Source organism: Anopheles gambiae, chromosome 2 (genome assembly GCF_943734735.2).
Source record: "Anopheles gambiae chromosome 2, idAnoGambNW_F1_1, whole genome shotgun sequence".
Taxonomy (NCBI): Eukaryota; Metazoa; Arthropoda; class Insecta; order Diptera; family Culicidae; genus Anopheles; species Anopheles gambiae.
In genome coordinates, this window is record NC_064601.1 from 21,535,017 (window position 1) to 21,559,319 (window position 24,303).

At 48.7% G+C, this 24,303-nt stretch overlaps 7 protein-coding genes across 15 annotated transcripts in view; 5 read left to right on the plus strand and 2 right to left on the minus strand.

Moving 5' to 3' along the window:
- Positions 1 to 2,797, minus strand: part of LOC3290623 (protein catecholamines up) — an 83,763-nt gene extending 80,966 nt beyond the window's left edge. For 2 of the 5 annotated variants that reach the window (XM_061641750.1, XM_061641747.1), the window contains exon 1: positions 2,142 to 2,772. The gene's annotated coding sequence lies outside the window, so the exon portion shown is untranslated. The other 3 variants (XM_061641746.1, XM_061641752.1, XM_061641748.1) reach the window with 3 other exon arrangements.
- A 4,439-nt stretch (positions 2,798 to 7,236) lies between these two features.
- Positions 7,237 to 8,957, plus strand: LOC1273498 (rhodopsin). Its single transcript, XM_312478.4, has 2 exons — positions 7,237 to 8,135; positions 8,236 to 8,957. Exons 1-2 carry the CDS (start codon positions 7,422 to 7,424, stop codon positions 8,644 to 8,646), a joined length of 1,125 nt encoding a protein of 374 aa, XP_312478.1. The 5' UTR covers positions 7,237 to 7,421; the 3' UTR covers positions 8,647 to 8,957.
- Positions 8,958 to 10,281: 1,324 nt separating this feature from the next.
- Positions 10,282 to 15,538, plus strand: LOC1273497 (ecdysteroid-phosphate phosphatase). 2 transcript variants are annotated; one of them, XM_061641731.1, is made up of 7 exons: positions 10,282 to 10,964; positions 11,063 to 11,499; positions 11,737 to 11,835; positions 12,122 to 12,622; positions 13,491 to 13,893; positions 13,992 to 14,398; positions 14,489 to 15,538. In XM_061641731.1, exons 1-7 carry the CDS (start codon positions 10,858 to 10,860, stop codon positions 14,767 to 14,769), a joined length of 2,235 nt encoding a protein of 744 aa, XP_061497715.1. In that variant the 5' UTR covers positions 10,282 to 10,857; the 3' UTR covers positions 14,770 to 15,538. The 2 variants fall into 2 exon arrangements, with proteins under 2 accessions (XP_061497715.1, XP_061497716.1); XM_061641732.1 differs by lacking the exon at positions 11,737 to 11,835.
- Positions 15,539 to 17,044: 1,506 nt separating this feature from the next.
- Positions 17,045 to 18,112, minus strand: LOC4577127 (ferritin light chain). Its single transcript, XM_001237467.4, has 2 exons — positions 17,970 to 18,112; positions 17,045 to 17,851 (listed from the first exon to the last, which is right to left on the minus strand). Exons 1-2 carry the CDS (start codon positions 18,067 to 18,069, stop codon positions 17,250 to 17,252), a joined length of 702 nt encoding a protein of 233 aa, XP_001237468.3. The 5' UTR covers positions 18,070 to 18,112; the 3' UTR covers positions 17,045 to 17,249.
- A 625-nt stretch (positions 18,113 to 18,737) lies between these two features.
- LOC1273495 (ferritin heavy chain) lies at positions 18,738 to 20,696 on the plus strand. Its single transcript, XM_312474.6, has 4 exons — positions 18,738 to 19,035; positions 19,203 to 19,347; positions 19,924 to 20,180; positions 20,250 to 20,696. The coding sequence occupies exons 2-4, from the start codon at positions 19,242 to 19,244 to the stop codon at positions 20,535 to 20,537; spliced, it is 651 nt and encodes a 216-aa protein (XP_312474.4). The 5' UTR covers positions 18,738 to 19,035; positions 19,203 to 19,241; the 3' UTR covers positions 20,538 to 20,696.
- A 174-nt stretch (positions 20,697 to 20,870) lies between these two features.
- Positions 20,871 to 23,389, plus strand: LOC1273494 (potassium channel subfamily K member 9). Of its 4 annotated transcripts, none has more exons than XM_061641742.1 (4): positions 20,871 to 21,198; positions 21,599 to 21,956; positions 22,084 to 22,702; positions 22,788 to 23,389. In XM_061641742.1, exons 2-4 carry the CDS (start codon positions 21,830 to 21,832, stop codon positions 23,059 to 23,061), a joined length of 1,020 nt encoding a protein of 339 aa, XP_061497726.1. In that variant the 5' UTR covers positions 20,871 to 21,198; positions 21,599 to 21,829; the 3' UTR covers positions 23,062 to 23,389. The 4 variants fall into 4 exon arrangements, with proteins under 4 accessions (XP_061497726.1, XP_061497724.1, XP_061497725.1 ...); XM_061641740.1 differs by having other exon boundaries at positions 21,180 to 21,325; XM_061641741.1 differs by having other exon boundaries at positions 21,180 to 21,320.
- Positions 23,390 to 23,992: 603 nt separating this feature from the next.
- Positions 23,993 to 24,301, plus strand: LOC11175965 (uncharacterized). Its single transcript, XM_003436090.1, has one exon. The coding sequence runs from the start codon at positions 23,993 to 23,995 to the stop codon at positions 24,299 to 24,301; it is 309 nt and encodes a 102-aa protein (XP_003436138.1).
- The last annotated feature ends 2 nt before the right edge of the window (positions 24,302 to 24,303 follow it).

Consider the following 24,303-nt stretch of genomic DNA (forward strand, 5'->3'; position numbering starts at 1 on the left):
AAGATCACAGCTTGCAACATCAACGTCCGGCTGCGACACATCGTCCTGAGCCTCAATCACCAGTGACGGTTGAACCCCAAAGTCTGCTTCATTACACCTAATTGTAACACGTACGTGACGTACGTGTAAACGTCATGATCCCCTTTCGATGGCTCCCGTAGTGGAGGGTGTCCAATCAATGTCCAAGCAAATACTGCTCCTTGTCTCCCAAGCCCGAAAGTCCTTGAGTGGTCCGCGGTGCGTCGTCCTACGCAGTGAGCACCCAACGCCTCCCATTCAAAATAAAAAAAACGCCCTCCCCGGCCAAATGAAGTAAAGTGAACCGAGGGACAGAGAGAGAGAGAGAGACAGAGGAAAGCTGCCCAGATCGTCACACCATTGCCGCGATGCATTATCGGACGGCGCGCTGATGCAATTGCGCGCACCGTGTGCCGTACCAACTGCCGTCCCTGCCCCTACACAATCTGGGCAGCCGAACCGGCCGACGAAGAGCGTTCTTTAATTGGACACACGGGGAGCAGCAGCCAAGCGCAAAGCCTCGACAGTGCCGTAAAAAGGCAAGCAAGGTTCGCAGCGAGCGCGCTTCGAGAAGGCTCTCAAGATCTTCGACTATCGGGATGGTGATTTTCTGTCACACTGCTACAGTGCGCATACCGGTGAGAGCACGGGACGGTGAAACAAAAATCCTTCCCCATATTGTTTCTCTCCTCCCGGGCGAGAAAAAGCGAGTGAAAAGGGAACGAGAGAAGCAAAACATATCACACGCACTAGAAGCCTCATTTTAGCGCATCAAAAGCCCTTGCAGGACTGTTTGTGTGTGTGTGTGTGTGTGCGTGTCCACGTTGTCAGCGAACACAAGCACCGAGCCCGGTTTGAGCCCTCCCCACTTCGGTGGCGATCGGTGGTCGGATGATCTTGACAGGGAAGCGCGCGGTCTGTTATCAACACTTTACCTTGCGCTCGCGGCAAAAACCAATGGTGGCAATGTGTGGATGGCAAAAAGTGAAGGGCCCTCGAGTGGACATGGGTGACGATGCGAGAAAATATTACATCGGAAGAAAGAGATAGACAGAGAGAGTATGCCGTATGCTACCCAAGTGTTTAAGCCGAGACGCGAGAAATTGGTTCATCTTGAAAATCCCGCGCCACCTTATCGAATGGGGCAAAACCCAATGGGATTGTTCGAGAAAGGGTCAGCAGCACACGCCTGATATATTGGCTCAATCACCACCACTAGCACCAAAAAAAGGGCTTTCACGGCGTGCAATCGCAGTGAAAAAGATGATCACAATCACTGGACACGCACACGCCCAAACGAAAACACAGAATATAAATACCTGAACGCATTTTCACCTGCGCACACGCACTTACGCACTTACGTTCTCAGACGCTTCGTGTGCGAACGCACATTGCCCTGGCACACACACACCCCCCATTCACCACGCCGGGCTGAGTGGGAGGGAAGGCCAAAGCCAAACCGTGTCGTAGGAATGTTCGAATGCTTTACCCCTTCTTCTCCTGCACACGCTGCTACCTCCATGCACCAGCTCTAAGGCATCCCACACTAACGCATCTTAGCAACGTGCGCGGCACACTGCGATCGTCGTCGTGTACGGATGATTTGTTACGCCAGCCAGCCCTTTTCGAAGGCAAACCGATACCGCTGCTACATTCCACGGCGGTACGGTGTGCCATAATTTTCCGATGCAATACGCACAGACACGCACACACACTCACAGGCATAGATATCCAGGGAATAGATGTGTGTTTTTGTAGCGCTGCCATCACATTCTGGAGTGATTTGTTTTTATTTGCACCGCCTTAACCAAAGCAGTTAATGGCAACTTTCTACCAGAGCAAGGAGAGCGAGCCTACCAGACGAAAATAAACCAACTCACACACACACACACTCACACAGCTCACATCACACTGGCATGGCGACTCTGTGCTGTGCTGGTTGCGGCCAATCGTACAAATCCGTGCGTTCGTTCCAAGGTCTCACAAAATGCTGCAGCATTTCACCCGAACCCGAACGCTTCTTCTAACGCTTGCTTCCACGAGCAACACACGGAAGGGCACCACGGTCACTGTACGACACCATACCGTTACTGCATTGAACTGCAAAACTACAAAATACTTACACTGCTGCGAGCGGGATGTGCAGGATCGAACCCTCGAACGTCACTGACAGCTGAGTGTGTTGTTTTTGGCAGGGCTCCTTTCTCTCTCTCTCGCTGTCAACCACACTCCTCGGCCAAAGCCTGCTACGTTTTCGTCCTTTTCATACGCGCACACACGCACACAAAAAGCCTTATCTGGGACGCTCGGAGGCATGAAAAAGTTTCACCAGCATTCACCACGACGGCACGGCGGATTCGCAACGATCTGGCGTCGAACGCGGGCCGATTTTCAAAACATAAACACACACGCCGCCACGAGACGCGGACCTTCAGTGCGTGCTGCAGTCGGTTCGTGGTGTTCGGCACCTTCGGCACTATACACTCACACACCACCACCACCACCACCACCGGCGGTGTACCCCCCGGTTGTCGAACGTACAAACACGGCGCACAATCACGAACGCGGTAACCGTTTGCGCTGCAGGGCTTGTTAGGGTTGTGGAGGCTAGCACTGATCGAAACCGGGACGCGCGCGCGCGCTATCGGCGAAAAATGTTAATCTAGCGAACGCTTGCCGAGCATTGAATTAAGCTCACGCGCATAATGATGTTCAGAGCCCGCAGAGCAACGCGCGGTGCTGCGAAAGGAGAGTTCCCCCTCCACGCGACAACAGGGCTGTACTGCTCGTGGTCCGTGCGGGGCCCGGCTGCTTATTGTGTGGACGGGGTTTCGGACGGAACCCGTCAACGCCGAGAGCATCGTTCGGTGGTGGCTACAAGGGGCCACAACAGCACCGTACGCCCGAAACGGACGGAAAAGGGACAGCAGCAACGGGAGCTTTTGTGCACCGCTCACTCCGACGGCTCGACTCTCGGGCTCGGCACGGGTAGGCCTCTCGTGAAAGCTTGCCGAAAAGCATTTCAAACGGCGGTCAGTTTGCGATCGCTTCACTGAAGGGTTTGTGCGGGAGATGTGTGTAGATGTGTGTCGGTCAGCGCATATTGTTTTGATTTGAATTATTTTCTAACATATTAATTTTGTGACTGTTTTTGTATGCAAAGCTGCGTAACTAACATGTTAAAAATTGTTTGATTTCAGTTTTATTAAAATTATAACTTATATTATATGAAGCAAACCAATGATATAAAATAAAGTTTTGAAATTTAAATTTGTTTTTAATTATTATATTTTAATTATTATGTTATAAGCATAGCATAATTCAAAACAAAGCAAATTTTGTACATTAACAATGTCATAAACTACACAACAATTACTCAAAAATTATATACAATAAATTTGATTTATTTTTACTAACATTCTACACAACATCAATTTTTTTAGCAGTTCCGAAAAAACGCGCATTTTTATTTTAATCATTTAAAAACAAACATACAACCCTACCCTAAACAAATCGCTCCGGCAACCACTGCAGCCTTTCGCTCACGAACAAACGACTTCAACGACCAACCCGATCCGAAGAGACGAACCCCACGCCAACGAGCGAAGCTTGCAGCGAAGCGCGGGTACGCTTGGAAGCTTGGAAGAAATTTCTCACCACCGCTCTCTGCTCGGTGTGAGTGAAAGGAGCATAGTTTTAGGGAAAAAAGAAAGATACAATACGCCAAAAAAGCTTACCACAAACCAAAAAAGCTCTAGAGACAGCTCATTTTTAACTGCTTGTGTAGTGGGGCAAACAACACTTACCTGCCACCATTCCGGGTGGTGAACAATCCGTAAGAGGAGGAAGTTTTTTTTTCCTTCTTGTTGTTCTGTGTGGTGCTGTTACGAAGGCGGTAGGATGTGCCTCGCAAGGCAAAAGAAACGCACTGAGAAGGTCGTCCATGAGAGAAGCAATTTACGAGCGTGTGGTGTAGAGAAGCTAAAACCAAAAGCTAAAACGGTAAAGAAACAATACAAGCGAATAAGCGAAAAGAAAACGATAGCCCTTTTGTTCACACAGGGACGAAATAAGAATTATATTGCAGAATTATAATGTGCAAGGATGTTCGTGTGCATGGGTTTGCTTTTGAAGGAGAATGAACCATTCTTTAAATGCTGATTTGTAGTTTTATTTAGCTTAAAAACTTTATAAATTAAATTACGTTATATATTTATTCCTATGTAATTCTAAGCTTATTTTAATGCAAAAAACGATGTCCACCAATCACGACACTCAGCCGGCGTCGAAAAACAAACAAACAAACAAATTTGCGCATCCGCCTGCACGAAGCTGTGCCAAGGCGAGTGAGCTACAGCGATATTTGTTATGCCTCTTTGCGGCGCTTCACATTTCCCTCCCAACAGGGAATACCGTCTTGACGCAACCGCGAAGGATTTGTTTGCGTTCATGAGAGAGTTTCATTTTTTGCCATCCGTCGATGCGTTTTTGAGCCGATTTTAATAATCAACACAACGTGAAGGACATTGGGCGATGTTTGTTTTGCTCCGATCGTAAACAAAACGGAAACAAAAAAGTCATTTCTTTCGCTGCAAAATCGACAGCTGCGTCGCTTCAATCGCTCATTTCACATGCATTACGCATCAATGAATGGAGACTGCGTTACGTGCATCATAATTATTTTGACACAGAAACGACCATTGTCGCCTGATGCGCACGCCGGGCACAATGGATTTGCAATTGAAAGTGCTTTCCTTCTTGCTTCGCTCACCTTCAGTTGGGACGCTTTGTTTATGATCCTACGGCCGATTTCAATGGCAAGAGCAACAAACACATACACACAGACACACATACATGTTGCACCCATTGTTAGACAAGGCAGGGGAAATTGTAATTTCGTTGTGCCTTTTTTTGCTGTTCCACTACCTGGGTATCCTTTTTTTTGGGCATTTGTTTATGATTACTTTAAAATTTAAATAAAACTCAAACAAACACAGGTATACAGTTACACCAGTGACGAGTCTATTTGGCACGAAATGAACACAGGATGACATTATTTGAAACGTGCATACTCTAATAGTTGAACTACTACCGTCTCATAATTATGGAGATTCAAATCTTACTGTAAACTCAAACTTTCTCTTCTTCGCACGCTAATGTTGGGACTTTTCTTTTAAAAATCCACAACACACTCGCATGCCGTTTGAGAAAAGCCACCACACAAAAAAAACGGAACGCAGAACCTGCAACCACCACAAAGCATAGCAGCATACTGACCGATGGAATTATGAATGTCATCCAGAGTGACACCATACTCCACGAAGCATATAATGCCCATCCGGATCCGGGAGTGGATCAAACAATGTGTCCTGCGGTAAAAAAAGGAACACAATAACCAGAAAAAAAACCTTCAACGGCACGACACGATGAATGGGCGGCAAAGTCACATACATATAAGGCGATCATACAAAATACTTAGCCTTAGCCCAATCGGCTTATCCTGCCCCATTCGTAGCTCCACGTTCTTGGCGTGTGCCGCCGTGCTGCCAACGTATGCGCTGGCGTGCGCGTTCGCGATGTATTTGTGGACGAAATTAACATGTTTAGCGGCTTAGTTCACCGATGCGTTCGCATGTAATTTGATGCCATTTTACGCTCATAACGCTACGCAACGTGATAAGCTCCGTGTACGGGAGCATACAGTGCTGTGGGACGAATTTCAGGGGCTTGTTCGCCGAACACTGTAGCTGGTAGTCGAGCAATGAGTCAACGAACGTGTACTGTGTGGAGCGATTAGACGCATCCCTTAGCTGTTGACTACCTTGACCTTACGCTTTAACTGTTGGGGCGACGGCTTATACTTCTACAAAAGCATTCTGTTGAACTAACAGTAGGATAATCGCAATTTTTATCCCCAACTGAATAATACAAATATTTAAATGTCAATGTGCTGATCACTGTAATTCGTGCTTAGAACATGTACATCTGACATGAAGACTTATATATTTTAATCAACCTCATGCAAAATTGCCCGCTGGAAACTGTGGCATTACCAATAAAGAGCAATATTATCTCCAAAAGCTTCATTTGTTTTGTGTACTACGAACTATGCTAGAACAATTTGTAAAATTGTTAAAATAACTAATTACAGGATTACACAAATCATTTAAGAAACATTATAATTTAAGCGAATTTCCAATGTTCTACCAGAAGAAACTCTCTTGATTTAAGTGGATCTTTTGTCCAATAATTTTGAAAAACCAAAAAATAATAGCATGTTTTGAAGCTTCTAGTGATTGTGATTGATTTTATCGATTTTATCGGCTGTGATGGTCTTACAGTAGTAGTTTTTTTCCTTAGCAATACGGCTGAATAATCAAAATTATCAAATTCCTACGGAAAAATTGATAAATAAAGATATAAAAATTGCAATACAACAGCTAAGACATTAAAGCCTTCACTCTACTGTAGAATGTATGTTACTATAGCATGTATGTAACCTAATACTAAGTCTACATTTAAGAACATTCATTGGGACTTTGAGTGTCCATGTAATGAAAATTATAAGAATAAATCGATAAATTAAAGGTTCTCACCGCTTCACTAACTGCTCCCAACCCTTTCACGTGAAACAATGAACACCAACTCTCCTTTAATTTGTTTACAAATGAAGCGCAATAGCCACGACCTAGCGTCCGTTAGGAACCTTAGGTCAACGTCTCAACAGTTACCATCCTCGGATGACTGTTGTGGTGTGAAGCTAATTAGTGGTAAATTATATTAAACACACTTGAGAAGCTCATTAGCCCAGACCGCCAAACTGACACCCACAAGACACACCTCCCCACGCACAAACTTCCCTAGCCCCCTCGCCCCACACTAACTGCGTTCGACGCGCGCCTAGTGTAGCAGCAAGCATTATGACTGTCAACGAAGCAGCAGCATTGAAACGATGGGATGAAATATGAAACCGGCCAGCGAGCTCATCACTTCCTGGAGGAGAAAATGTGCGTTGCCGTTTGCTTTTCCGCCGGGAAGGCTGGGCCGGAAAAAGCGTTACCGTTAACGAGGACATATGCGGCGGACGCTCGCCGTATTAATCTTCTGCCAGCGCGGCGGAAGGCACCAAGGCACCGGGTCGCCAAAATGGGCCGACGAGCCTACTGCCGCAGTGTAATTCGATTAGCTCTATTATGTGCAATAAATATGTGCCGTCTTCTGCCGACCAGCTCAAGTCGGTGATCTGACTTCGGCGTGCAAACAGTGACTCCTGCAGTGGGTGCAGATAGTAGCGAGCAGTGTGTGTGTTTAGTGTAGCAAAAGAGTGATCCACGAAGGCAACACACGCGGGGCGCTAGCAGTTTTTTTTCCCCAGACCTCTTCCAGACAGAAATTCTTCAAAGATGCCATACTACGGTCCAATGCAACAGCCCGGGCTGTGGGGCCAGCCGGTGGCCAACCTGACCGTGGTGGACAAGGTGCCGCCCGAAATTATGCACCTGGTCGATCCGCACTGGTCCCAGTTCCCGCCGATGAACCCGCTGTGGCACTCCATCATCGGGTTTGTCATCTTCGTGCTGGGCGTGGTGTCGATCATCGGCAACGGCATGGTGATCTACATCTTCTCCACCGCCAAATCGCTCCGCACACCGTCGAACCTGTTCATCGTCAATCTGGCCCTGTCGGACTTCCTGATGATGGGCACGAACGCGTTCACGATGGTGTACAACTGCTGGTTCGAGACCTGGTCGCTCGGGCTGCTGATGTGCGATCTGTACGCGTTCTTCGGTTCGCTGTTCGGCTGCTGCTCGATCTGGACCATGACGATGATCGCGCTGGACCGGCACAACGTGATCGTGCACGGTCTGTCCGGCAAGCCGCTCACCAACACGGGCGCCATACTGCGCATCCTGCTCTGCTGGCTGATCGGTGTCGTGTGGGGCATACTGCCGATGCTTGGCTGGAACCGGTACGTGCCGGAGGGCAACATGACGGCCTGCGGTACGGACTACCTGACCGACGATTGGTTCCACAAGTCGTACATACTGGTGTACTCGGTGTTTGTCTACTACACGCCCCTGTTTACCATCATCTACGCGTACTTCTTCATTATTAAGGTATAGTGAGGTCCCGGGATCTAGACTAATCAGTGGAATTAAGTTCACGCCGCCCCTTTTCTAAGCTGTTACCTTCTCTATTCCAACCACCCCTTGACAGGCCGTATCGGCGCACGAGAAAAACATGCGCGAACAGGCGAAACGGATGAACGTACAGTCCCTGCGCTCGTCGGACGATGGCAAGAGCACCGAGATGAAGCTGGCCAAGGTGGCACTGGTAACCATCTCGCTGTGGTTCATGGCCTGGACACCGTACACGGTGATCAACTATACGGGCGTGTTCAAGACGGCCAGCATCACACCGCTGGCCACCATCTGGGGTTCGGTCTTTGCCAAAGCGAACGCCGTCTACAACCCGATCGTGTACGGCATCAGCCATCCCAAGTACCGGGCGGCCCTGTTGCGCCGGTTCCCATCGCTCGCCTGCAGCGATGGTCCACCGGCCGACGATAAATCGCTCGCCTCCGAAGCGTCCGGCATTACGTCGGCCGGAAACCCAACCACAGCGTAAAGCCCGACGATGGACGTAAGGGGTGAAGGCTGAGGAAATACCCTTCCCAGCACCCTGCATAGTGAAACTGATGCGCTGTTTTGCTTTGAAAGGAAAAATGGACTCTCAGGATAGATGCCGAACGAAACGCGCTAGCTTTCTTAGTAGGAGACTGTCCTTCTGTGTGAGTGTGTGGTAAGGGATTGTGATGTATTATTATTATTATTATTATTATTGTGAACATAATAATGTTTCTTTTGTGCAAATAAACTTCAACTTGTTATCATGCTACAGTGGAGCGACACTTTTGTTAGGCGACACTCTAAATTTAAGTTTCCGTTTACATGTGAGAGCATAGTTTTTGAGATTCTTTTCGGAAGTGAAGAATACAGGCGAGAAAGAAACCCAGAACGTCGCCATTACCATTCTATTGGCGATAGGGAAACGTTTTTTTGTGGCAGTTGCGGTGCAGCGAATTGCATTTGCCTTCGTTCTACTGCATTGGCCACACAAATGCATATTGATAAAAATATTTTTGAATCTAATTTTGTTTTAACCTGGCGTCCACCAAACTGAACAAATATTTGCACAACAATGGGGAATGGTAATTATTTTTCAATTTACGAACCTTAATTGATTGGACGCTTGCGGAGTAATTTGTGGTGGTTATCAGCTATAAAATAGGACAAGTATTATACAGCTGATAGTCTGTTTTGTGTTTCCGTGTCGAGTGTGTAGTGGAACCTCGAAAGATAAGAAAGGTGAGTAAAATTGAACCAGTGAAATAGGGTCCTAATTCCAATGCAGGGGAAATATCTAAAAATCTCACAAACTATCCATGATTTGATTAAATCCCGTATGTAACTAGCCCTCGATATATCTTACCTAACATATCGTGCTATAAGTGATAAGACATTCAGTCACAGACAGGCCATTCACGAAAGGTTAATATCGGACCTAGACCGGCTAAGCTTGTTTATATCAAAGGAAAGGATGAAGCAGAGAACATTTCTGCACATAAACAAGTTGCTTTTGATTTTTAATTTTCATACTTCAGTTAATAGACGCTATAACCAATTTCCGATCATCCAGCTGGAAAAGTAAACCTGTGCTTCTTCTTCTTTATTTACTTGTGGGGTTGGCTTTCAGTGACTTATGAATTACCCTCCATAGCAGGATAGTCAGTCCTACGTACGGTCCATTGAGGGCTTTAACCCATGACGGGCCTGTTGTTAAGTCGTATAAGCTTAATAAATTAAAATTATGGTTTATTAAGTTAACTTTTCCGCTTCGTTTAAATTATATTCGGTCTGTTAAAGTCTCGAAGTGATTGTCACGTGTCGCAACACACGTGTAGATCCGATCCGATGTGGATTGCCCTAAATTGCTTACCTGCAATGAGGTAAATTCATATCGAAACGCTACTCCGGTGCTATGCGCATTTACTATTCAATTTGAACAACAAGACACAGTTTATTTCTGCGAATACAAACGAGCCGAATTCACACAAAAGCACGCACATTCGCATTTAACTACGCCTGCGATTTGTCACCCAAGCGACTGTTGGTGCAATGCTAGCTCCTAGGCAGCTCGTAGCGCAATGTCACAACATTGCACGCACACTACCATACCCTCGCTTCGTTCCAAATCAAAACAAACCTCTCCGCTACACAGATTTGTTTGCGTGTCAAACTCAAGCATACAAACTTTTTCCAGCGCGCACGTACGCAGCAACATTTAAGCAATAGAGAGAAGAAAAAAAACCCACACTCCCAGCTATTTACTAAAACCGAAGGATTGTTGCCAGAATTTTGTGCTGGCACCGGACGCTGCTATTCGACAGCAGTCTTTGCGTCTGTACCTGCGAACAAGTGTACTGAGATGCGATTTGTCTGTGCTGTGCATCGGTGCCTGGCTGGCAGCGTACCGCGGAGAGTGTGAGGTTGACGCCGTAGGTAGTCGTGAATGTAGATCGATGGCAGATATCGCTAGCCACCAGCAAAAGATGGTGCCGTAACTTTGCATCATAAATCGCTAAACGCTCGCACTTTGTCGTGTATCGTAGTAAACAATACTCCCTTCCCGTATCAATACTCCACTCGGAAGCGCTCGCATATGGCGTGGTAGTAGTACCTGCTGTTTAGTTACCTAGTCCTTTAATTGTATCCTGCCAAGTGTGTCTGTGCGCGTGTGCGTGCGTATTCAATAGTTTAAGCTAGCAAACGCGAAATCATGGCAGCGCTTCCACCACGCAAAAATCCAACGCCTACCAAAATATCCAAGCAACACCTGACACCGCTGCAAATACTGCTCCAGATGGGCTTCCCCAAGCATAGAGCGTAAGTAGGAGAAAGTGCTACGAACAGAGTGTTGGCATTGCAAACCCTCGTCCTCCCCGCTTCGACTTTCTTATCAATTCCTTCCTTTTTTGTTGTAGTGAAAAGGCACTAGCGGCCACCGGCAACCGGGGCGTCCAGCTGGCCTCCGATTGGCTGCTGGCGCACGTGAACGACCCCTTCCTGGACGAATGCGCTCCGCGCGAATACATCCTGTACGCCTGCCCGACCGGTCCCTTTCTGCAGCAGCTGGAAAACTTCTGGGCCCAGTCGAGGGAGGCGTGCGGCTGGAACGGGGCCCACAACTTTACGCCCCACATTACGCTGGTGTCGTTCTTCAAAGCGCCGGACGAGTGCGCTCCCCAGCTGTCGAAGGCGCTGAAAGATCTGATGAACCTGCCCGGCGCCCGGATCGATCGGCCGATCGGGCTGGAGCTGTACACGAGCCCCAACTTTATGGGCTTTTTCGTCGCGGAAGACGACGCCAACTATCTGAAGCGGCTGGCCCTGCAATACGTAAAGGAGGTGTCCCACTCAAGTGAGCCATTCGCCGTCCGGCGGGCGGAGTGTCACGACTCTCACGCCACGCGCCAACCGTCGGCGTAGTAGATCCATTTCGAGCCCTGCACGAACTACACACACAAAACTACACACACTAATACTAATTCCTTTCCGGCTGGTGGTTGTTTCTCGTGTAACGCTCTTTTTTCTCTTGTCTCTTGTCTCTTCTTCTCATTTTTCTTGGGACACGCGCGGTTGGTTGACAAATCGGTAGTAATTAGTGACACCTATGAGCAGCTAGACGCACTGGTAACGTGTTTTCCGTGGTGCGGAGGAGTTACCTCGGCCCGATGCATACCGCGTAGCAGTCGATGTAAGCAGCTCCCCGGTGCCCGACCCCTTCTGCCCTTCCTGACGCTTTCCGTTTTGCGTTTAGTTTTGCCACTTTTAGTTATGTTAGTATTTTTATTACACTTATCTTCTATCTTCTATCCTACTTTTCCATTCTGTTTTGTAAAGATAGTGCTACTTTACATTCCTTATTACTGCTCTTATTGCCATTCCCTTGCATGCAAAACCGTAGACAGTACACTGTTTTAGTTGCCCAAATTTCGACGAATTTCGAGCCACGCGTTTATTAGCCTCCACACAATTTGCAGCCATTTCGCTGGAACCGCACGTCAAGTCGCTGCATCTGACGCTGGCCTACCAATTCCCGCCCAGTCAGTTTAATGCGCTGAAAGCGTTGGTGGAAAATTTGGACGCTTCCTGCACGGACGCCAACTGGGAGCTGCGGCTGTACTCGCGCGACCCCCGGCTCGTCTCGAAGCAGGTGCACAAGGTGCTGTATCCGCACACGCCGCGCGAAACGGACGAGCTGGAGCTCCGGATCGGTGATCACATCTATCTCAACCCGGAAGCAATACAAGCGTCCACCGACGGCTGGGTCGAGGGGATCTCGTGGCTAACCGGCACCACCGGCTACCTGCCCGAAAACTACACCGAGCGGACGGCGGAATCGGACGCGTGGACGATGCACCGTACGGTGCCGCTGTGTGACGCACGGACTGTGCCGGCCGACGAAACACTGTCCGACACGGTTGATGGAGTGCTGCCCGCCAGCGGATCGCCCAGCCTGGCACCGGAAGCGAACGATACGGGTGAGTTTTGGTTTTAGTCGCTGTCCGGTATGTGTCTCAGTTCTGTCAAATGGTGCCAAACTGTTGTGTAGTGTCCCGCGCGCCCTTAGTTTAGCATAATTAGTTGTCTAATCCAGCGAAGGCATGACTGAACAGCTTGCAATTGTGCGATAACACGTGCGCAGGCAAAATGAAACGATACTCTGTATGTGAATCAGTTCGATGAAGATAAGACGGCAAGAAATGATAAGATTTTGCACGGTCACCCATCACGATGTATCGGAACATCGGTTCGGTTTGTGGGAACTCGTATATAAAACATCGATCGCACTATGGCTGTCCCTATCGGTGCTGTTGGTCAAGTAGCAGCGTCGCGTGTTATGCGGTTGGGCTGTGCTGTGGCTTGTTATCATCTTTAGCATTGCTTACCGCGACGGAGTGAAGTGTACGTGTTTGTATGTACGTGTATCAATATCAACTAAATTGCTCATCTTGAAATGGTTTCCCGGGGATGCTTGTGCCTCACGCAACGAGTACACTAAATGTCTCAGAAAGTCGTCGAAGAGCGTATTAAAAATTCTGAACTTTAATATCAAAAGCTCGGAATTAGTAAATTACTTTAGCGTAAAACACAAAACATTAATTCATTACATCCTTTTTGTGTACTGTATGTTCTGCTCTTCATCCCATTGTTCGAGCATTCCTTTTCGAGTGGGTCGATAATGTTTCACCTTTCCGTCTGTGACGTTCACCACATTGCTGGAATGAAACGAAACAAAAAAAGCAGCAAAAACAACATACCCAACACAGGAAATGTGATACCACACCGTCCGAGTGTTTAACAAAGGCGGCCAAATATAATCGCTAACGGTTGGCTTCTCGGTTTCAGTATCTGTAGGTCAGAGCGAATCGCAACCGGACGGTGCACCGCAAACGACGGACCGAGTAGCACCTGCACCAGACCAGCAACAAACAGCAACGGGCGGCGGCGGCGGCGAGCAACAGAACGGTGGCAAAATGTTCGGTGGCAATAAAACGATGGACGACATTCCACTGGAAAAGTTGCACGAGCTAGTGAAAAAACGTACCAACATGCAGGTGATCCCGGGAGATCAGTGCGCCTCACAGTCGCAGTCTGTACCGCGGACGGAATCGGGCACGCGCAAGGTGTACGTCATGCGACACGGCGAGCGGATCGATTTTACCTTTGGTTCGTGGGTACCGTACTGCTTCGATGAGGCCGGCAACTACGTCCGGAAAGATCTGAACATGCCCACATCGTTGCCCACACGGTAAGCAGAGAGGGGAGGGAGGGAGGCCAATTGCCCGTGAGCAGTGTGTGTAGTGTGTTACGTATGATCACATGTTTTCGTGTCCACTCTATCCACAGTAAACCTAGCCTCTGGCAGAAGGATTCACCACTGACGAACGTGGGTCGCTATCAGGCACGGCTCGTCGGCGAAGGGCTGAAGGATGCGGGGGTACAAATAGCGCGCGCGTACTGCTCGCCCTCGTTCCGCTGCATCCAGACGGCCACTTCAGTGCTGGAGGGGCTCGGATTAAAGGCAACCGTGCCGATCTGCATCGAGCCCGGCCTGTTCGAGTGGCTCGCCTGGTACCAGGACGGGCTGCCCGAGTGGCTTACGCCGGACGAGCTGCTTGCGGCCGACTACAACATCGACACGGCCTACAAACCGCTCTCTTCGCCGGGCCTGCTGCGGGAACATTTTCACGAAAAGTTGAACGAGTTTTACTGCCGCAATTCGAACGCCGCGGAAGAAATCATCAAAAGCACGGGTAATTGATGAGGGAGGGGGAATGGGAATCATGGCTATCAAAAAGCAGGGAAGACTAATGAAACCCCCTTTCTTTTGTTGCGCTTTGCAGAAGGAAACGTGCTGATTGTGGGCCATGCCACAACGCTCGATACGTGCACCCGGTTCATCATTGGCGAGAAGCTTCGCTCCACCAACGATATGGCCCGAATAATGCAGAAAGTGTCCTACTGCAGCCTGGCGGTAATGGAATCGGACGGCACGACGCCGTCCGGTGACAGTGAGCAGGCGGAAAGTACAGTCAAGGGACACTGGAAGCTCGCGGTGCCACCGTGCGACCCTGTGACGCACACCAACAACAACCGGTTTGACTACAAGATACTATTAGAGTAGGCGTAGAATCGCGCAACCATGAGGCGGATTAGTTATTGGGGTTATTGGGTACATCATTGGGACCCTCGTTTCAACCGTACCAGTGCATTACCAGGGCACTGGCGACAATGGAGAAAGTGTTACTACTCTACGTTATGCCTGTTATTTAAATACACACATACACACTAGACTAAAACAAACCTATATATTATAAAAATCAAATAATTGTCAGGTGACGCGGTCGAACGGAGGAACATGTTTAGTTCTACGCCAATGTAGCGCATGCGTTTGTTGCTTTTTATATTATCACCGGATGCGTATTACGCCCAAAGCTTCATATATTACATGCCCAAAAGGACAAAGGAACACCCAACTGTTTCGCTTTAATAGTTAGCGCTTGGTTCTCCGCCTGCCGGTGAAGAGTAGGTTCTTCATGCTTTCGAAATGACAATAATACAGAAACCAGAGTATGATCTCAATTGCTCACAATACAGCAAGCATAAGCAAATCAAGCATATATATATTCCAATTGGAAAACTGCGCTTTCAACAAGCTTTCGAACCGTTGCGCACTGCCTTTGCGTCAAGGCTTCATTTGCGTGAAGGGCAGCTTAACCATGACGCGTACCACTGCTCTCATCGCTTTTACATGCGTTGCACTTGTTGGGGATGGTTTTATTTAAACGCTTAGCGTGTGTTAGCGTTTCTTTAAGCAAAAGCAAAACAAAACTGTGGCTACCGTACAATAACTTATTGAAATAAAATATTATATGTTGTGTCAAGCCAAAAAAGATAACAATATACACACACACACACACCCAAGCTGTCGTAGAATGATGTGCATGTAATAAACCATACTTTTCTTTTAACCGACTACCTCCCGTTGCACGTTGTGTTCTAGGAGCATGATGCATTCTGTATTTGCAGTCTCCGATAAGATAAGACGCCCTTAACCACTCGAGTATGCTGTACGATTGTGTGTCGGTGTGTGCGTGCTAGCGAATTTGAGTGACTCCCGTACTGCTGTAACAACCGCACACCAACGCACGCTATCGAGGATACACACGGTCGAACCATGGAGATGACTAGATGGTTGTTTGCGGAATATGGTTTTTGCGCGCGGCACCAACATTCACGAGCCAACCATTTGGCTCCCCCTTCTCCTCCACCATCCCGTCTTCCGTTGCCCTGGGTTAGAAAACCATTTCTGTTGACTCATTTCAACTGCCACCGTGATTCACACTGCCGTATGGTTTGGTTGGCCTGGTTACAGAACAAAGAGATGTCTATTACGCAGCGATGGTGAAAGTTCAACCGAATGGTTTGGTTAGATATTTCTAATCGATTTTTGATACCTTTTCCGAGTCAATTGAATTATTAATTTTAATAATAACCCTAAACATTTTTTTATTATTTAATTGTTAATTTCTAGTTATTGTTGTGTAATTATACAAATCAATCTCTACTATTGACATGCCATACTAACTATGAACCATACACCGCGCTGCGTCTTTTGCATCGTCATGCCGCAGGTTTGAAAGCCGGTAAACAAAATGCAGCCCGAAAATAGATTTAGTTCTAGAAGCGCCTCGGCCGACCGTACTCGAATATGCTACATCATTCGACACCGCTCGCCTGCACCAAGATAGAATAATAGTGCATGATGATGTTGCAACAGTTTCGATGATTTCCTATGAGTACATTTAAAACAAATCGCTTCGGAATGCGTAGTAAAGCCGCAGCTGCAAGATAGTACATGGCGCGGACAAAAGACAACCGCATAACGTCATGGAAAATAACCATCCAAACGATGGTTGAAACCACATGGTTTTCTTCTTCCATACCAGTGGGGCACTCATCTGGTCTGGCACTCTCACCACTACCATCCAAGCGATGCCGGTGTATGTGTGCGTGTGTGCTAGCCGCACATCGAAAAACCATTTGAGTGACCAAAGAGCAGCAGCGTTTTCGGATTGCTATGATGGCAGGAATCATAACTTTCCAATCGACACTTTGCTGCACCGTGTGCTATGGAGAGCAGAAAAGCCGTCACCGTTGCAGCGGCTCACGCAAAAGGGCAAATGACTGATAACAACGTGCACATGCACAGCACAAGTGCAGCGGGGAATCCAGCGTACAGGGTTCGGTAGTCCTCCAAAACCGATCGTCGATTAGCAAACGGCTTTACGTGGTGATAATTTCAACGTAAACAAGTCACGCTCAGACGTTTGTAAGCGAGCGTGTGAAAGTGCATCCCAAGCTTTCAACCTAAAAAGGAAAGACGCAATGACTACAGATTCTGGATTATTATTTTCTTCCATTTTGTGGATCACATGTTGGAATTTTAATGTTTATTTCAAACTCTCTGCAAATACATTGTTTGTTTTTTTTTTATTTAGCCAAGGGAGTGGCGCTCTAAGCAACACGATCATGCGATCGCTTACAACTGTTGCCAACCTTTCTCCCTGCAGCAAACGCGCTGACCCGGCGGACCTACCAGTCTTACTCCACCTTAGCCAGGAACTCGTCGAACACATGGTTGCCCAAATCGTTGGCCGCGTGCTTCGCCGAGGTGAAGTGCTTCAGGTTGTGCACGTAGCCGGCCAGATCGCGCACCACACCCGACTGGTACTCGATGATGTTCTCGTCCAGGTAGTGGGCCGCGTCCGGATCGTAATGGTAGACGTCGTCCGAGCCGTTCGAGCCGGCCTTCGAGTGGGCGTGCGAAATCTTGCGATGGATGGCGTGCGCCTCCTTCGCCATCTGCTTCTCGTAGTCCAGCGCGAACTGCAGCGAGCTCAGCTCCTGCACGTCCAGCACCTTGCCGTAGTTTTCGCCCTTGCTCGGCTGCACCAGATGGCCGAACGAGCCGCGGCGGCTCTGGTACTTGATCAGCTCGATCGCATCCGCCCAGGCCTTGTCGCTGATCTTGCGGTACAGCTTCTCGAACCCGGGGCGGTCCAGGCTGTGCTTGTTGAACGCGGACGACATCATCAGGAAGTGGAACGATTTGTCCACCAGCTGGCTAGTGTACTGCTTCAGATCGTTCTCCACCGTCTTGCCGGAACGCGACAGAAAGCTGGAGTAGGTCGGCGAACACTCCTCTGGTAAAGGGATAAAGGGTAATGCAGGGGAAAGGCGTTAGGGGGTAACTGCGCATTGTATATATGTGTGTGTGTGTTTTTGTTTATCACTCGCCATGTTGAGCGAACGGCCACTTACCCACGTTGATTTCGCAGTCATTTGCACTAAGGTCCGTCGCAAAGGCGGAAGCCACCAGCACAAAGCCCAACACAAACACAACATTCATCTTTGCCATCATTTTTTTCTTCTTTTTTCACTCGTTCACTCACACTGCCTGTCACTCGGATCGATCCTCAAGGGCGATGATGGCCGCGAACAAACTTGCTTCCAACTACTGGGGCACGGGTATCAAGAAGGGACAGTATTTGTGAACCTTCTCGATTCGACAAAACTGCTCACGGTAAATGCGATTGTTCGGTTATGCTTTAGCCAGCAAGCGAAAAGGATTTCGCTGCAAAATTGACACAATTTCGTACGGGAAAGCCACACACAGCACAGAAAGCGAACGCGATTTGCGTCTTACTTCCTCCAATAGTTGCCACTGTTATGAATGCTCTGTCCGACAGTCGAGTGACTTTTGTTCCCGTCCGCACGTCAGTGTAGTGGTGGTGTGTGCACGCCGTAACTCACCTACACAGTTATATACGGTCGTTCGCGGCGCACCATGGAGACAACGAAACGGAATGGTGCCTGCGCTGATTACGAGCAGACAGTGAAATAAAGATCAATATCGGAGGCTACGTGAATTGGGACAAGTGTCATCTTGATCTAGATTTAATTGTTACACCTTCTAATTTTCGATCGTCACTGCGATGCCCGCCTCGATAGGCCGCTAATCGAAGGAACGTGCGCAAAACCATGAAACCATGCAACAACCATCGGAAAACCATTTTGTGTCGTGCACACGACTCGCGTACACCGATGGCACTGTGTGCGTGAGAGGCGTTGCTCAACCATCGAATAAAATGACCAGAGTGCCCGCTGCATGAGAACAATACGTAGCAAGCCGTGAACGAGTCAAGTGCACGTCTGTGTCATTGCAAAAGGCAAGAAAACAAATCGTACGCGGTGTGTCTGTTCGCGTTTCCGCCACGGGAAGTTATTCCAGCAACCAGCAAACTGTCGGTGAAGCTGTCGACCTTCTGTGCCAGTGCGTATAAAGGCCGGACAACTTACGTCTCTCGTTAGCTAAGGCTCTATTCCCGTGAGTGTGAAGTCTGGTACGAGACGGAAGTGGACGGTGTGCGCTTTGACAGAAAGGAAAGGGCCGCTTCTCGCCCAAGTGTCACACACACACACACGGTCGTCTTGCCGCGTTTGGTGCCCATTGTCAGCGATCAAAACATACTAATTTGTGCATTGTAATTGCAGCTTCTGTTTCGTGTCATCGCGCTCAAACGTAACTAGGAAATGATGAAATCGATCTTCTTCGGAATCGTTGCCCTGATGTTCGCGGCTGTTGTGATGCAGCAGGACCAGGCATCGGCACAGGTTACCGATACGGATGCCCCCTCAAGTAAGTGCAGGCGAACAACAGTGTTGGTGTACAACCTTTTACGCCATTATAGTTCATTCTCGAAAAACACTTCCGTACGACGCAATATAATAGTAAAATTCTGATGGCGCCCTGCTCCTTCCATTCCTTGGTGGAGATTTGCCTTGGAGAGCTGTGCGCTTGTGTTTGTTTACGGTCACTCACTACCACCACTACGCTAAACAAAGTGTGTCGGTGTGTGTGTGTGCGCGCGTGAGAGGCACGGTTGAGTTCTTTGTTTTGATTCCGGCACACACAGTCACAGCAGCTGATAGGGGTGAAAGAAGAATAGAAAGAAGAAAGCACATACCACAGCCCAGACATATCCCGCTGTGATAACGTGCAGGGAACGTCCGAAGAATCGAGAAAAAAATGAAGCATATCCGTTTAATCATACGCCCTTTTGTGCCATAATTGAGCATTCATCATTGGTTATTAGCTTCTTTCGCGTTCGGCTTTAAAGCTGTAAATCATGCCAAATGCTCTGATGCCAACATAATTTATGCTTATTGTACTTAATATTGTCTGTTTCCTCCTTTTTTTTTTGCTGCCACACAGGCACCGACGAATGGAACTACATGAACCGTAGCTGCTCCGCCAAGCTGCAGGACCAGATCAACAAGGAGTTCGATGCGGCCATCTTCTACATGCAGTACGGTGCCTACTTCGCCCAGTACCAGGTGAATCTGCCCGGCTTCGAGAAGTTCTTTTTCAACGCCGCCTCGGAGGAGCGCGAGCACGGCATGAAGCTGATCGAGTACGCGCTGATGCGCGGCCAGAAGCCGATCGACCGCAACACCTTCTCGCTGAACTTCGTAAGTGTTTGTATCTGCGCTCCCACAGCGCTGTTTTAACACGCGTTCTTTTCGTTGCCACCGCAACAGGCTAACCCGGCTGCCCGCGTCGATGCGGAACAGGGTTCGGTTGCGCTGACCGCCCTGAAGGCCGCCCTCGCCAAGGAGCAGGAGGTGACCAAGAGCATCCGCGAGCTGATCAAGATCTGCGAGGAGGACCACAACGACTACCATCTGGTAGACTACCTGACGGGCGAGTTCCTGGAGGAGCAGCACCAGGGCCAGCGCGATCTGGCCGGCAAGATTACCATGCTGAGCAAGCTGCTGCGCACGAACCCCAAGCTGGGCGAGTTTATGTTCGACAAGCAGAACATGTAAAGCGTTTCGCGGGTGATGGGTTTTGGAGAGTAGAACGCACCTGCGTCCACTTGCAGCATTATGTCTGAATTCCCTGTTAAAAACGTACGTGTGTGTGTGTGCGCTAGGAGGTAGAGATTCAATAAACACTTCCAGATAAGAGTCAAACCGACACACAAATCCGCTGTTGCTATCCACTGTAGTGTAATGGGAGGAGAAGGGGGGAGGGGGGGGGGGGTAGGGAAACAACAACAAAAAGGGGATAATGGGCACTTGAAGCAAAGCCTCCACAGTATAGCTGTTGACGATTTGATGGAGATAGAAAGAAAGAGAGAGAGAGAGAGAGAGAGAGAGAGAGAGAGAGAGAGAGAAAGAGAGGAGCATGTATGTTTGTATTGTGATAACTTATGCGTCAGCATGGTGTGTGATTCTTTTGTCCCATCGACACGCACAATAAACTGTCAAATGGTTGTAATCACTCCACAAACAAAGAATTAGGATCCTAATTGAAGGAAAAAAAACCCTGACGGTGCGAAATTAGGACAATGTGCAACAATTATGCAACCAAACAAATCGCATAAACATTCCTCCCCCATTGAACGCCATCGAAAAAAAGGACTTTTTTGCCAAAAGGATGCTATAACGCCGCGTAGTACGCAGACGCGTGAAATTTTTGTACTGAGTAAGCCGTGAAATGTCTTTTCTCGTCCGCGTGCATGTGTGTTTGTGTGTGTGTGTGCGTATTATGCCAAAAAGTCCTTCAGCAGCATTCAGTTTCTTCCCCCGTTTGCCTGGCAGTAGGATGTAAAGTGTGTTTCACGTTTGCTAGAAAAAAATTGGCTTTCCCGGTTTGGTATAACTGTTATCCTGCAATTTGCACGTGTCGTTTAGAACCGTTTGTGTTGTCCCCCCCCACTTCATGTTTGTTGCATTTGTCACACGTTTCGTTTCCATGTGTTTAAGTATCCTTCATGCGTTTGTATTTTCACTGGTGCCACTGGAGTGCCCATTCAGTCGTACCTCCCCCTTTTTTCTGGTGAATTTCTTTCTTATCAATGAATTTCGTTCCACCCATTCGCCAGTTCCCCCAGTCGCAGTCTGCAGTGCAAGGAATTCGCGTCCTTTTTTTTGGAGCATGCCTGGACTGACCACTCGATGAAAGGGAATCCGGAACCGAACCGTTCGTAATGTGCAGCCGGAGCTACTAGGCGGAGGGAGAGGGAGATAAACAAAGAGAGCGAGAAGTTAGCTAGAACACTGGAAGGGCCAACCCTCTTCAACCCACAACCGCGTAGACGACGACGAAGACAACCATGAAGCGGCAAAACATTCGCACCCTTTCGCTGGTGGTGTGCACGTTCACCTATCTACTGATCGGGGCCGCCGTGTTCGACGCACTGGAATCGGAAACCGAAGCACGCCGTTGGGAGTTTTTGAAAAGTAAGACCACGCGGTGCCCTTTGCGACACTCCGCCTCACAAGCGGTACGAGCAAGAGGTCTCAGCAGCAAGTGTTTTCTTTCCCCCCTTTGTTTCTCTCCTTCTTCACAACCCCTTGCCACACACAGGTGTTAAGGCGTCCTTTGTCGCGAAGTACAACATCACGCCGGAGGACTACCACATGATCGAGATCGTGATCACGGAGAACAAACCGCACAAAGCGGGACCCCAGTGGAAGTTTGCCGGCGCGTTCTACTTTGCCACGGTCGTGCTGGCGATGATCGGGTACGGCCACTCGACGCCGGTCACCATCGGCGGGAAGGCGTTCTGCATGGCGTACGCGATGGTCGGCATTCCGCTGGGGCTCGTCATGTTCCAAAGCATTGGCGAACGTTTGAACAAGTTTGCCTCGGTTGTAATACGCCGCGCGAAAAAATATCTGCGCTGCCAGCAGACGGAAGCTACCGAGATGAACCTGATGCTCGCAACCGGATTACTTTCGTCGGTTATTATTACGACCGGAGCGGCTGTGTTTTCACGCTACGAAGGATGGAGCTATTTCGACAGCTTCTACTACTGCTTTGTAACACTGACGACGATCGGCTTCGGTGACTACGTCGCGCTGCAGAACGACCAGGCGCTGATCAACAAGCCCGGCTACGTCGCGCTCAGCCTGGTGTTCATCCTGTTCGGGCTGGCCGTCGTCGCGGCCAGCATCAATCTGCTCGTCCTGCGCTTCATGACGATGTACGATGAGTAGCAGCGGCGGCGGCGGCGGAGCTTCCGGAACGCTTCAACCCGGCTTTAATCAACATTTCCCTTTGCGTTTTAGGAATGCGGAAGACATCCGGCGAGAGGAGGCCGAAATGCAGTCGTCCGTCGATGGGCTGACGACGTACGAGTGCGAATCGACGGGAAAGTTGCTCTCGTGCGCCAACCTGAACTACTGCTCGGAGATCGAGGAAGAGGACACCTCCGTCTGCTCGTGTACCTGCCTCGGTGGTAACAGTTTCACCACGCACGAGCACGAATTTCTGCTCGACCAAGGATATCATCCGGCCGATATCATCACGAGCACTATCAGCCTTAAGCGCATGTCGATCTAACTAGAGTGGGCGGTGAAGAGCTGCACACACACAGATACACACAGATTATAGATAGAAATACTAGGGCAGGGATTAAGTATAGAAAGATCACCCTTTTTTCGTGCGCACATAAGCAAACCGTTATTTTCTTCCACTGCTTCAGATAGTTAGAGCCATTAGATATTCAATTTTAGTCGTGCCAAAACAAACGATCCACGTGTCCAAAACAGATTTTGAAATTAGTGATTTTTTTTTCTCTATCTCTCTTGTACTGTAGTGTAGTGTTTCTCATTTTTGTACAAAGAAAACGCCGTTTAACCATTTTATGAAATAAAATAATTTCATCATAGACCCGTTGTTTGTGATTTGCTGTGCTGCGGTATGCTGTATTGTAACGTGCTTTTCAAAAATATTTCATCCCTTTGCTGAGAATGACAGCGAGTCTTCAGGCGAGCAAAGAGCGGGTAGCGAAAGTGAGCGAGATGCAGCGATTTGTTTACGTCAAAAACCCTCGCCATGTTGCACGGGCGCGGATGACGGAATCGTTTCCAAAACACCTACAGCAGCGGAACGTTTTGCTTCCTTTCTTCTCAAGTAGACCGAAAACTCGTCTACTGTTTAGGATTTATCATCACCACAAATCAGTGCCGATTACCGTGACTGTTTGCTTTTTGATAAGTAGTAAAAGTCGCTTCACTTGCCTGCAGCGATACAGTGCAGTGTGCAGTTGGAAGCACCACTACCGGGGGGGGGGTTTTGTAGGTAAGAAAAATCAATAATCCCCTTGCCTGCAACCTGCGCTCATCAGCTCCTCCTTACGTGTCGGACTCCTTACGGGCATGCCAAAGAAGTAACGATTTGCTCAACCCACTTTACCAGACGTACGGTGTTGCGTGCGTGCGTGTGATTGTTGGTGGCTCGCGGCACTGCAAACGGCCGACAATGTTTTGCAATGTCCCTCGCCGTGGCTGATACGACAAACACGACGACGACGACGACAGCAGCTGAAACCCTTGTATCGCCGACAGCCGAAGAAAGGAGCAATCGGAGTGGGAAACAGCAGCCAATTACCCTGATTTTGCCCACCAGCGGTAAGCTATTTTTCGAAAAGAAGCAAGAATTTCAACTGTGCAAGCCCCAGCTGCTGCCGCTAAAATCGTTCAGCCTGGAGAAGCTGGAAAGAATGCACCAGGAAGCGCAGCGACAGTTGCAAGAAACACGCGCCCGAACCGCTGCCTCCAAGAGCGCCAACGTCTTCTAAAC

Coding starts and splice junctions, on each gene's coding strand:
- LOC11175965 (XM_003436090.1), top strand. CDS start 23,993: ATGTCCCTCGCCGTGGCTGATACGACAAACACGACGACGACGACGACA.
- LOC1273497 (XM_061641731.1), top strand. CDS start 10,858: ATGGCAGCGCTTCCACCACGCAAAAATCCAACGCCTACCAAAATATCC. Junction 13,894..13,991: donor CCCACATCGTTGCCCACACG/GTAAGCAGAGAG, acceptor CTCTATCCACAG/TAAACCTAGCCTCTGGCAGA. Junction 14,399..14,488: donor AGAAATCATCAAAAGCACGG/GTAATTGATGAG, acceptor TGCGCTTTGCAG/AAGGAAACGTGCTGATTGTG.
- LOC4577127 (XM_001237467.4), bottom strand. CDS start 18,069: ATGATGGCAAAGATGAATGTTGTGTTTGTGTTGGGCTTTGTGCTGGTG. Junction 17,852..17,969: donor TGACTGCGAAATCAACGTGG/GTAAGTGGCCGT, acceptor TCCCTTTACCAG/AGGAGTGTTCGCCGACCTAC.
- LOC1273498 (XM_312478.4), top strand. CDS start 7,422: ATGCCATACTACGGTCCAATGCAACAGCCCGGGCTGTGGGGCCAGCCG. Junction 8,136..8,235: donor CGTACTTCTTCATTATTAAG/GTATAGTGAGGT, acceptor ACCCCTTGACAG/GCCGTATCGGCGCACGAGAA.
- LOC1273494 (XM_061641742.1), top strand. CDS start 21,830: ATGAAGCGGCAAAACATTCGCACCCTTTCGCTGGTGGTGTGCACGTTC. Junction 21,957..22,083: donor CCGTTGGGAGTTTTTGAAAA/GTAAGACCACGC, acceptor TGCCACACACAG/GTGTTAAGGCGTCCTTTGTC. Junction 22,703..22,787: donor GTCCTGCGCTTCATGACGAT/GTACGATGAGTA, acceptor TTTGCGTTTTAG/GAATGCGGAAGACATCCGGC.
- LOC1273495 (XM_312474.6), top strand. CDS start 19,242: ATGATGAAATCGATCTTCTTCGGAATCGTTGCCCTGATGTTCGCGGCT. Junction 19,348..19,923: donor CGATACGGATGCCCCCTCAA/GTAAGTGCAGGC, acceptor GCTGCCACACAG/GCACCGACGAATGGAACTAC. Junction 20,181..20,249: donor ACACCTTCTCGCTGAACTTC/GTAAGTGTTTGT, acceptor CCACCGCAACAG/GCTAACCCGGCTGCCCGCGT.